General features: G+C 38.4%; 1 protein-coding gene across 3 annotated transcripts in view; it reads left to right on the top strand.

Annotated features, from left to right (window-relative positions):
- GALNT18 (polypeptide N-acetylgalactosaminyltransferase 18) overlaps positions 1-7,644 on the top strand; it is a 244,808-nt gene extending 237,164 nt beyond the window's left edge. Inside the window, exon 12 of one of the 3 annotated variants that reach the window (XM_054067429.1) lies at positions 256-883. In XM_054067429.1, the coding sequence (XP_053923404.1) occupies positions 256-432 (177 nt within the window). In that variant the 3' untranslated portion in view covers positions 433-883. Of the gene's footprint in view, positions 1-255; positions 884-7,157 lie in introns of those variants that run through there. The other 2 variants (XM_054067431.1, XM_054067430.1) reach the window with 2 other exon arrangements.
- The last annotated feature ends 4,492 nt before the right edge of the window (positions 7,645-12,136 follow it).

The following is a 12,136-nucleotide window of genomic DNA, read 5'->3' on the forward strand; positions in this document are numbered from 1 at the left end:
CAGCATCCCCTTCAACAGTGGGGCAAAAAATTAATCAGAGAATGTCTACATGTGAATCATCTCTCACCAACATATTTTTCTGGGGCTTAATGTTTTATGACTGTCATTTCTCAAAAATACATTCAGTTTATTTCTAAATTAATTGTTCTGTTAATGTTACTCAGGACAGCAGTTGTAGTCATAAAAGCTTTGCTCATCATTATCAACTGCACAGCATAAAGCTAGTTTTTCTTTTTATACACCTTTTTTACAAAGGTCTTATTAAGTAACCCTAGCTGCTGTCAGAAGATCACCACAATATACATCATCATCTGGATTTGTTGCCAAAACAAATATGCATTTAACCATAATTATCTGGACTACGGATGGATGGAAGATATCATTTTTAAACTACTTCACAACCCCTCAATGTCCCTGAAAACAGTGTTCTAAAAGTCATATTGAACACCTAGAATATTTGTTTCTGAAGATCTTTTTCTTAAACGTCAGAAGGATTTCCTGGCCACTGCTGATACAGTAATGGTTCATATTTCCTTTCTGAAAAATCACTAGTGATTTTTCTGCTCTGGCTAATGTATTCTACTCCAAAACCTGCTTCCATTTTCTTCCATTTTATTATAATTTTCTGTAGTAAAATGCATTTTCAGCTAAGCACATCCTAGAGAGCTTCTCTATATTTCAGTGAAGGCTTGAATTTATTTCTTTGCATGTTATTATTGTCTTGATCTTGCTGTTAACAGTGGGCCTTTGCAATCTGCTATATGTCTATGATAAAATTGTGTATGTATGTGGAAAATACTACCGATTTTTATTCTGTTTCTCTGTAATTTGTTTTCCTTTCCAATTACATTCTCTGTATGACACTGCATTTCCCTTTGCCAGGTTTAATTGCTTTTATTTAAATACACAATACTGTTAATTAAAGTATTTCCATATCCTGAAGAATTAACTATTACACATTATAATTACACATCATAATGAGGGCTGTGCTCAGAACCTAGACTGCTCTGCATTCCTGTAGCCAATCTAGATTAAACAAAACAGAAAATAGTTGCACAGTCCACTAGTTACTAAACCCTAGATTGAACATACAGATAAAGCTGCATTGTTTGATTTGTCAGAGCTGCAGTATTAAAAGTTTGTTAAAGCAAGATGAAAAATCAGCATTTATGGCTATGTGAAATCTGAACACTCACTCGAGAGTCTCAGTAGCAGAATGAATGGAATGTGACGAAGTGTGATGTTGACATTAAGTTCTTGTAACTGTTGAATGATGCATTTCATTCCATTGCCAGAAGATATTTTCGTAGTATTTACTCATTGGGCAGCAGTGAGTGGATGTAAGACCAGTCTTGGATAATTACCTGGCAACAGAACCTGAGTGCAGGAAGAGAAATGAGGAGGAGGAAGGAAGTTCTTGGGTTTTTTTTTTTTCTTTATGAAATGATTTAGCTGATCCCTGTTGTAGTTCTACCTAAGTTTCTGTTGTACCTAGGATTAGTTTTGGTTAGAAAAATAAAATCACATTTATAAAGTGTCTGGAAAAGATTCTCATTTGCCTGTCTAACTGTGAATAGTCATCCTAATCGCTGACACAGCATCTTTTTAGTGTAAAACACTGCTGTATATAATATTTCATGCATATAAATAATATCAGCACCTTATTTTCACAGTAGTTCTATTAAATATGTTAGGAACCAAATGCCTTTGAAGAAGAGCAACCACTAACAATATTCTTCATCGAGGAATTCTTAAATTTAAACAGTTACAATTAATTTTTGAAAAATTTAAACAACAAAGAGTATATCATAGAGTTTGCTTTACTTACAGAGCACCTGTTCACCAAAGAACTGGAAAATTTGTCATACTGCTTCAGATTTGAGAAGGAATTAATCCATTACCTATAGATACCATTATAAATGCTTTATACAACTATAAAGCAGGAATTGTAAACTCAATAAAATCATCCAATATTTCCAAGCTTTAGATGGGCAATACCGAAAATAGATGAATTGCTGCATGGGATAAATCTGTCACTTTTTCCTATGAATGCTTTCTCACTGCAGAAAAGACCACATAGAAGACAAAATTGAGTAATTTTTTTTAAGATTAAATTCAGTGTACTAAAAGTCACTGAAAATTTATCCCAGTATTTTGGAGAAATGAATGAGAAGATCATGCATTCTGTTTGGAGTAGCGATTATCTTTGTTATATATATACTGCACTGTAATTCTTTGATTCAAAGGTATCAGAGCAAGAGTGAATATTAGAGTTTCTGCCTCAAGGATAGAGCAAACATGTAAATGTTTGAGGGCACTGATTGAAGTACAAGTAGAAAATTATAAACTAGTGAATGCAATGATCTATATAACATATGTGATAGGAAATTGGATGTACTTACTAACCTTGTAAGACCTTTTTCTGAAATGGCCATGGTTAGGCAAGCTGGGAAGAGCACTTCTGTTTTTCCACTTTTATGTAGAATAACATAAGCTTTAATGTGACAAGCAAAAAGCAGCTTTCAGGTCTGGAACAAACCTGAACAAACCATACACTTTATGGTAACTTGTTAAAAAGAGCTATCAGTCTGATTTTCAGTAATGCTGACAACCTCCAGTGTTCATCTCATCCAGTTAATATCCTTTATTTTTACAAATGATCAAACCCTGTCTTAAGTTTCTTGCCCAAGAGCTTTTACTGACTTATGAAGCCCTGGTTAAGTAAAGCAACAGCCTCACTTCCTCCTTTTCCCTTTCTACTTTGCTTTTGCTTGGAAATTTGGGAACACAGTACAACAACTTGCAGCTCATAGAACCCATCATACCTACCTAAATTACTGGAATATCATGAATAACATCTAGTATATGTGCCAGGTACTATCAATGACTAAATTGACCAAGTCAATCAGATGTTGTGAATTATTCAGCTTTAGTGATGCCACATATCCACATACGAATCCTTCCTTTAAAATGGCTAAATTATGTGAAGTGGTATCACTGTTCTTTTCTTGCCAAGTGCTTTTTTTTTGTTCATATATCAAAACACAGTCTCTGCAACCAGTCTTCACAGTAAAATTACAGAAAATTACTTGGTTCTTGCTGAAGAGAATTCTTACTGAAGAAAATGAGAGACTAAATATAATGGTAAATTTCTATTAAATACTGCCAGAAATAAGAAAAGCTTTACACTGCAACAATTAAATCGTCATTCAGTACAAAAGATCAGTAACCACCACAGGGGGAGATTTTTGACGAGAAGACTCGTGAGCTGTGTAGAACTCTTTTGCTAGATGTATGTTTACAGAAAATTCTTAACACATCTTTGGTGATGAGGTTCAGAACATGCTTTGTTTTGAAAGGAGTTTATCAGAGGAGTGTAACTGTACAACCCCAGTTCTGCAGTAGTGATGGTATGGAGGGGCAGATTATGTGGTGTGTGCACACTGTACGTATTTATTTACACAAAAAAAAATAGTAATTTCCATCTCTGGTATTCTCAAAGAAAGCTGTACCAAAGCTTTGTCCCACTTGTAGCTCTCTGGACAGGAGGTCTCCTAGCCATTAGAGAAACTTTATGACAGCTTTCAGCTAAGCTTGGCTCTGCAAGGACCAATGGAGTCCAGAGGGGACTCATCCCGCTTCACTGCCCTGCAGAACAAATACAGAAAAGGAGAGATTTGGGAACTGTGCATCCACCTCTACACAATAAATCAAACCAAAACCCACTTAACAGTTCAGGTGCTTCTCTTTCTGAAAGCAAGTGGGACTTATGCCGTAGTATTGGCTAAATTGTGCTTTAGTGACAGATTTGAAAAGAAACCTCCTACATATGGCAGATAGGCAGGAAGAACACTAATTCTGAAAGAGGTCAGAAGTATTACTTTCCATTATGTGTGTTACGTCACATGCCAACAGCTATTGGTCATAGCAGCATGTGTGACTTGAGATAGTGTTCATATTAAAAGTATGCTTATGAAGCACTCAGTTTTATGTGTGTCTAAGGCTACCAGCAGGAGTTAACAGCATTTGTGCTTTTTACAGAAATTGCTTCAATTTGTGTTGCCAAACCCATCAAGTTTTCAGTCAGATTTGTTAGTGCTGTCACGTTCAGTCTATTTTTACAAAATAGTTGACCTGGATATTTATTTATCCTCCTGAGACTTCTGCTGCCTTTGAGCTACCTCTCATCATCACTGAACTTAATCCTAACTCTCTTCCAGCTGGGCAGAATTTCTCTTCAATTTTTTCAGCCTATAAAATTATTTTCTATCTATCATGATTAAAGACATTACCCTAGGCGATCAATTTTTTTGCCTTTAAATTGGAAAGCAGAGGTCTTACGTAGGATGGGAAAAGGGAACCAGACAGGCAGCTTGCCTTTCACTTAGCCTGAAGAGTAATATTCGAATAATCCGTTTTGCTTAGCAAGCAGTAAAGAACAGCTGCCAGAGTTTTATAACGATTTAGGAACACTTGTATAAAAAAATAATTAACTAAGAGGACACCTTTGTCTGCATTTGGCTTTAGAATTCCAGGTGCTAATGATGGTGAAAGGCTGCTGAAACCATTCAGGAATACTGTAACTTGGAAGTAAGCCAGTCAGAGTAGCAAAATGTAGCGTTAGCTTTCAGTGAGTCAGTCCTACTCACTTGCTTCTTTCAGTAGAGTTCTTCAGTTCTTCCACATTAATTATTAAACAGCTCACTAGGTTCAGGCCATGCAACATATAGAGTGTGCACTGTCGTAACCCTAGAGATAACAGGCCAGTACCACTCTCGCAGGCTTGCATTAGGTGTATCAAGGTGGTGGGGGAAATGAACACAATTAAGTAAGCTAACAACAAGAAATTTTATATACGTACTATCCAAACCCTCTTGCTGTACTTCAGAGCAATTCTTTCATTTATGTCATTACTGAAAGGAACCAAATCTGTGTGGACTGCACCCTCTGTGAGGGATTATGCCATGGTTCTGTACAGACCTCACATCTCTTCAGAGCTGAATTGTCTTGTTCCTAACAGGACTTGAGCCTTCATGTTTCTTTCTTGGGGGGAAAAAAGATCAACCTGCTAAAAGCATCTGATCTCTCTACAAGATTCAATTCACACATATTAGCCACTACTTAACTTTGGTGTCTCTTTTATGTTCATACAGCAGCTCCAACATACTCAGCAGGGTGATTTTCAGTAGCCACTGTAGAGTGCTTTGCAGCACATCAAAAAGAGCTTCCTTGGCTTTTTATCTCTGGAGCCACTTGTTTCTGTTTAATAGAAGCAGAATGTCATGCAAGGGCATGTCAGGAAAAGAGGAGGGAGGTGGGAGTGGGCTTTTTGTGTATTTTTTTGGTTGCTTGTTTGTTTTGTTTTTTCTTAAGGGTGGTTTATGCTTTCCTCATGTAGCTGCCTGTATTGAAGTATTTTGCATGAATACATCTACTGTAACACCTATGTGTGCTCTGCATGATTTAGATCAGAGGAAAAACATTGCCTACACAGAATCACAGAATAACAGAATCACAAGGTTGGAAAGGACCCATTGGATCATCGAGTCCAACCATTCCTAACACTCCCTAAACCATGTCCCTAAGCACTTCATCCACCCGTTCCTTAAACACCTCCAGGGAAGGCGACTCGACCACCTCCCTGGGCAGCCTGTTCCAGTACCCAAGATACACTGTTGTTGGTGGATTTTGTTATGGAGGCATATTAAAATGCCTACTATATGCCTGTCTATCTAGTAAAGTAATCAGTGAAAATTGTCTCTAGGCTGCATGTAGGCCTACCAAGGATTCATGGGAGCCTCATATTATGAATTTTGTGGATTATTCTAGAAATGGTCTCTTTCTTACCCAAAGCCATATTTAAAACTTCAAGCTTTTAAACCTAAATTCTGTATTTCATTAGCCAGATCCAAAATCTGTTTTTAGGAACCACTTCTCAGACAAAGCACTTAGTGTTACTGGTAGGAGAGGAGAAGACCCCCAGTCACCTGTCTGAACAAAGTAGAACCTGTACAGAATGGCACAGGCTATGAGCCTGAGGAACAGCCTTCTCTGAAAAAGTAAACTCAGCATTTCTGTGGGATTTATGGCAATATCTTTGTGATTGTAATAGAAATCTTTCATAACTATGGCTTTCTAGTGCAAGATATAACACACACTGGGCCAAAACTGATGAGCTGGGGTACTTTGTATGGGGTTGGGTTGTTAGTTTTGGGTTTTGGGGGGTGTTCTGTTGTTTTTTAAATGGCAACTATTTTTCCCCATTGTATGAATAAGTAATTTAAATGTGACTGCTCTTCCCACACTTCAGCTTTACTTATCTGTACTGACTTACACTCTTCCTTGATTTGCAGATTAAACCAGTAAGTCCCCCCTACACAAGTCCAAGGTACTCTAGAGATAAAGACAGACTTTTAGACTTACAAGCAAATTACTCTACTCTGTATGTCTTGGAAGAAACGTTCCGGACACTGATGGGTACAAGTTATCTATTATGTTTATTAGACAGGAGAGAGAGTGAAAGAATGAACTGGAACTAGAATTAAAAGGGGAAAATGCATTATAAGTTATCTACATGATGATATAACTGTAATTTATTGTCTATGTTAACTGTGCGATAGCCCCAGTGATTTAAGATTTACTGCAACTCAACAGTGAAGACAGGGTTTAGTGTGTCAGTATTAAACAGAGAGTTGGTACTGAGGATTAGCAATATAATATTATAAAAGCCAGTTCACTGGAGAATTGAAAGAATAAACATTTTTTTGCACTTTATTCCATGGCCAAGGCACTGGTACTCTTTTGCCTTTTTTTGATGTTTCAGAGGTGCAGCAGAGGCACTAAGCTGGGTAACTGAAGCAGACAGAAAGGCTTTTGGCTCATGGTTAAAAGGCATGGCCAGAAATACAGCTCAATTCTAGAAACCCCATTTGCTGAAATGGTACTCAGGAAATAGAGGCTTTTCTAAGTTGCATCAAAGATTAAACCAGCCTGTGACAAAGGGAACCTTCACTCAAAATCCAACCAACGTTTTTCACAGTAGCACTGAACTTCAGTAGATGGCCATTGGAAAGGTCTTTATTTTATCGCACAGTAGCAAGGCAGTAAATTCACAATGTCTAATCCAAACACTTTTTCTTTTTTTCCCCATCTTAAAGGGAGGTCCAATCCAGAACCGAAAATCGAAGCGTTGCCTGGAATTGCAGGAAAACAATGAAAATGAGTTTGGATTTCAACTCGTCCTTCAGAAATGCACTGGACAACGCTGGTCTATAACAAATGTCCTGAAAAGCTTGTCATCATAGCAGATTAAATTTTTTACCCATTTTTTTTGCTACTGTGTAGCAAATATTGCATTGTTGCCTGCTGTACTGTATTCCTTTCGCCCCATCCCCATGGGTTTCTTCTTTCCTCTTTTTTGTCCCTTTGATTATACTTTTTGTGTAAGTGGAAATAGGGTTTGTGGGCTGAAAATAAGATGTTTTTATTTGACAATGATGTTTTCATGGCATTTATAGAGACATTGAATGACAGGTGATGGGTAGGCTATCCTAAAATATTTTACAACTGTAAATAGCAAACAAACGGAGAATATTTATAACTCAAACTTTTATTGAATAAAAAATTCCAAACACTGTTACTGTCTAGCTGTCTCCATGGAAATCAGGTTGGAAGTGAAGTGGTGGTTTCAGTGTTTTCATTATCTGAAGCCTGATTTTGGCAAATAGCTGCTGAGAATTAGTATTCTCCTGACTTATGGTAAAGAGTCCTATCTGCACACTAGTAGCCACAATGAGGGAGGATTGTTTTCTCCCTTCTCCCTCTAGGGAGACTGTCTAGATCATTGTAGCTACTAGTGTGCAAATCTGGGGGTGTGGAGGTGGACAATATGCACCCACATACTTTTCCTCACCAGTGCTACTAAATAAAAGTGCAGAGAGAATCCCAGGGCTCAAGTGAGGCAGGGCAAAGAACTAAAAAGAAGGAGAAAAAAAAGCTACAGGAGAAAAGCAGCAGCTACTAGAAGAAAGGTTAAAAAAAAAGAAAACCCAACCCTGACATTTCTCAATAGTCCGGGCTCTGTTTCAATGACTGCACTTTCCTTCCAACTGTTTGTAGTTCTTCCAACTTCTTTTTTTTCATTTTTTTAATTTTTTTTAAATGCACTGTTCCCTGGCTACCACAGACTCAGATAAAAATGGCTCCATCCAAAAGCAGCAGCAAAAAGACTGCCTTACTCCCTGCCTTTAAGGAGATGTGAATGCAATGCTGTATCACTCCATTTCAGCTTTATTTCAGTGGGATGAGTAATTGAAGGAACAGTCTGATGGGATTCAGAACTCAACCGTAACACTAGGATGACTGGCCTCTTTATTTCCAGTTTCTTTTATTTGTATGTAAATTCCCTCTCTTTTATTACTCTATTTGTTCTTTTTATTCTGTTGTTTGTTACCTGAAGTAACAGTCATGACCTGTTTTGGAGCTGGTGATGTGCCAAACTGTCTTTTTACAGACTGGCTTCACATTCAGGACCAGCTAACAGGGTTGTTCCTCGTGACTGTCTAGTAAGTCGCGTGACATGTTAATTATGTGTGTTCGGCCTTCTGCTATATATAGTTACCATACATCTGCTTCTCAGAGAAGAAAATGCTGAGCCAACAACAGGGAAAGAGTAACAACCAATAAAGGCGAGTGTAACACCTGCATTTTGACAAACTACACAGGTCCCCAAGGCCTGTGAGTGAAAACTCCCATTAAAATTAGAACCCTGAAAGAACGTCAGTAACCTGAGTGTCAGGGTACCCCAGCTGGACAACACAAAGCAGCTTTATTTTCACCCAGCAGAAAAAACAGGAGGTTGCTACACAAAGCAAGCCAGTTGTCCTGTACACCAGAGCATGTGCCGTGCTCAAATTCTGTCACTGACCAACTGGACTTATGTTCCACAGGCATTCCAGATGAATGAAGAGGAAACTGCACATTCAGACAGAGAAAAAGCACAGAACTCGTACAGAGTAGCATGAGATAAACTAAGCTTTCCTTCAGCAAAGATACCGAGAGTTCAGTGCATGGAGGTGCAGCCATAAGGAAAGAAAGCAAGTAGTATGGATCAAATTGGTCTCCTCCGATTGCCACAGTCTTACTATGCTCTGAGCAGGCACTTCCAGGGGTGGATGAAGGTGTGTGTGTGGGGTTGTTTATGGGCACTAGAGAGACATATCTGGCAAAGATTTGACAAAGTGAAAGGATGGAGCTCAGCTCTGAACTGTTTCATTTCATAGCAAAATGAATATTTCTAGCATTTGCCCAAAGATTGTAGTTACTCCAGTTTATATTGCAGCAGTGTGCTCACATTCATCACTAAGTCAAACAAACAAACAAACAAACAAAACCCTTAAGTGAGCCAGGTAGGCCCACTAAACTGTATTTGGTGCTATCTGGCCCTACACCTCCCCAGTACACACCAGTTAAGGCTGCTGCTCCCCTTGATTCCCATGGGGCCCTGCACTGAGGAAAAGTTTTCTTCAGCTTCTCTAAAACAGAGCAACATTACCAGAAATCCCTCAGTGTGGGTTTAAATTTGATCCCAGTGCAATTCTAGTAACAGCAGTGGAATTACCAAAATAAACATCGAGGGGGAAAGCACCCATAAATCCAGACTTGAAACATTGCTTTATACTACAGCAATTCAGGTATATGTAAAATACACACATTATAATAGGCTCTTACCTTTGTTTTGCATCATGGAGTAAATATTTTATGCAGTAACTTACAGAAGAAAGGAAATAGGCTTAAATGTGTGGCTGAGCCTACTAAAAACAAGTGTACATAAAAATTACCAATGCACATAAGCAGAGACATTATCATGCATTTTCTACAATGCAAAATTCTCAGAATAGATTTTCTTTCACGTGCCTCTTTTCTTGGAAGAGAGAGAAAAACTGAGTGAAACAAGCAGAATTGAAGGACATGACCATCTTCTGCTGGACATGTGCTTACTCGTAGTCATGAGCTGCCTCACTGCCACTTTTCACTCATACAGGAATTACATAGATGGAGCAGCAGTGCCTTACACTGTGAAAGACAATGGCTATCCTGAGTGAGAAATAGAACTCATCTTTACTTTTTGGAACATTATAGAATTTTATTCAATCAGCAGTTGCCTCAAATGATCAAAAACATTCCCAAATCTGCTTTTGCAGTATTGCTGGGGGCAGGGGTGGTGGTGGGTATTAATTGTTTTAAAGAGGGAAAGCTAGCACTTGCAGGCAAGAAGGAACACTCCTGCAGAAGTCACTTGGAAAGCAGCATAGATGTATTCCTCTTCACCCAGGTATAGTCAGAGATCAATACAATCAGAAAAATCCAGTCAGCTCCCTCTTCCACCTGCTGCTATAGAAGTGCTCCCAACATACTTTGATGTGGTTTTCTTGACAAAGAACAGAAGCACATCAACAAGCTTAAAAAGATACCTTGACAATTAAATTAAAAAGAAAATGTCAAGTAACTGTAAGCCCTCCTCCTACTGTACTTCTTCAAATATTTATGGACAACATATGCTTCTTTTCCTGTATTCCCTCAGCTATCATTCAGCCAAATTGTTCCTATCAGGATATCATCTACAGTGGTTTCTCAAGGCTATAAGAATATGTAGCTTCTCACAACATCTGCGTGTGGGCAAAGCACCAGACACAAGGAAGAGCTTGGTCTGCTGACCGTATGAGCACAAGCATGCAGAGAAAAAACACTTCCGTGTCTGTGAGGAGAAGACACTAGGGTTTGGATTGTATTACAATACAATAGAGATTCCTAGGTAGTACATCTGGATCTCAACTGTATTGTCTTCAGAAGAGATTCACATTTTAGGAATTTATTAATTTATTTGTTTACATATGTATTTTTTACAAAGCTAGAGGTATTCAGGAGCACAGAGTACAGACTATACCTGTTCATTCCTAGCTAGAACTTGGACTTCAGGATTGCTCTCACCTTCCTGGTCTTTCCAGACTTGTTAATATCTGTTGGGAAGGAATGGAACAGGGCTTAGCATTGCCCTTTTTTTGCCATGGAAGAGACAAGTGTATTTGCTTTCATCTTTCTGAAAGACCAAAATTGAATCTGAGGCATTTAATCCACCAACATCAGTCTTCAGTTGTACTACCTCCTGTGTCTTCTCTAAAAAAAAGTTAATCAGTCAACAGTCATCCCTAAGCTTCTTTATATACATTGATGAATAAAGAGGCAGTTGCAAAAGCGATCATTAAACGAGTAGCTGCCACGTGTCATTCTGTACTGGATGGCGGTACTCAGCTGAGAATATAGAGAAGGGAAATAGTGAGATTTCAAGGTCACACATCAGTAGAATGCACCAAAATGGGTTTTATACCCTAAACTATAAATATGTATGTGTATATAGACACCATCAAAAATATACGAGATCCAGGAGAAAAAAAACAAGGCTGTGTCTATAACTCTTTATATATAACAAATTAAGAAAATCAACTTTGATCACCTTCAAAATCATTCGCTTCTGAGTTGACATACAGCTGCATATGATGCTGCCAATATTCAAAGGAATTGCACACGTTATTTCTGAAAAGCTGTTGAGGATATCTGTCGTATTTGCTTTCACATCTCCCAACAAAAACTAGTTCCTTTGAGCATCAACCTGATCTTTGGGAAGAGGTAGAAATTGCTGGGAGCCAGGTCTGGTGAATAGGGTGAGTGCTCAAGAAAAATGATGTTATTAGCTGAAAACTGCTTCACAGACAAAGTGTTGTGGGCTAGCCTGTTTGGATGTTAATGAGCTGCTCACTCTTGAACACTGACATTTCCTGACTGAGGGTAAGAAAACGCCTGTATTTGAACACTAGTCCGCTCACAGTGAGTGAAGCAATGCAGTTGAGCCTTGTCTCACTGTGACAGGCAAGAACACGTTCTACAACCATCTCTGTTTCTCCCCTCCCACTCTTGTTTCCTGAGCTATAGGATTTGGCTCAAGTTTTTTATGTCAGACCTCAAATATATATAGAGAGAGAGAGAAAGAGAGAGAGAGAGAGAGAGAGAGAGAGAGAGAAAGAGAGAACATAAGGATGCATGTACACACATTCTGCCTGTTTACTTAGGGGAGGTGGGG

The sequence above is a fragment of the Cuculus canorus genome, chromosome 5 (assembly GCF_017976375.1).
Source record: "Cuculus canorus isolate bCucCan1 chromosome 5, bCucCan1.pri, whole genome shotgun sequence".
NCBI lineage: Eukaryota > Metazoa > Chordata > Aves > Cuculiformes > Cuculidae > Cuculus > Cuculus canorus.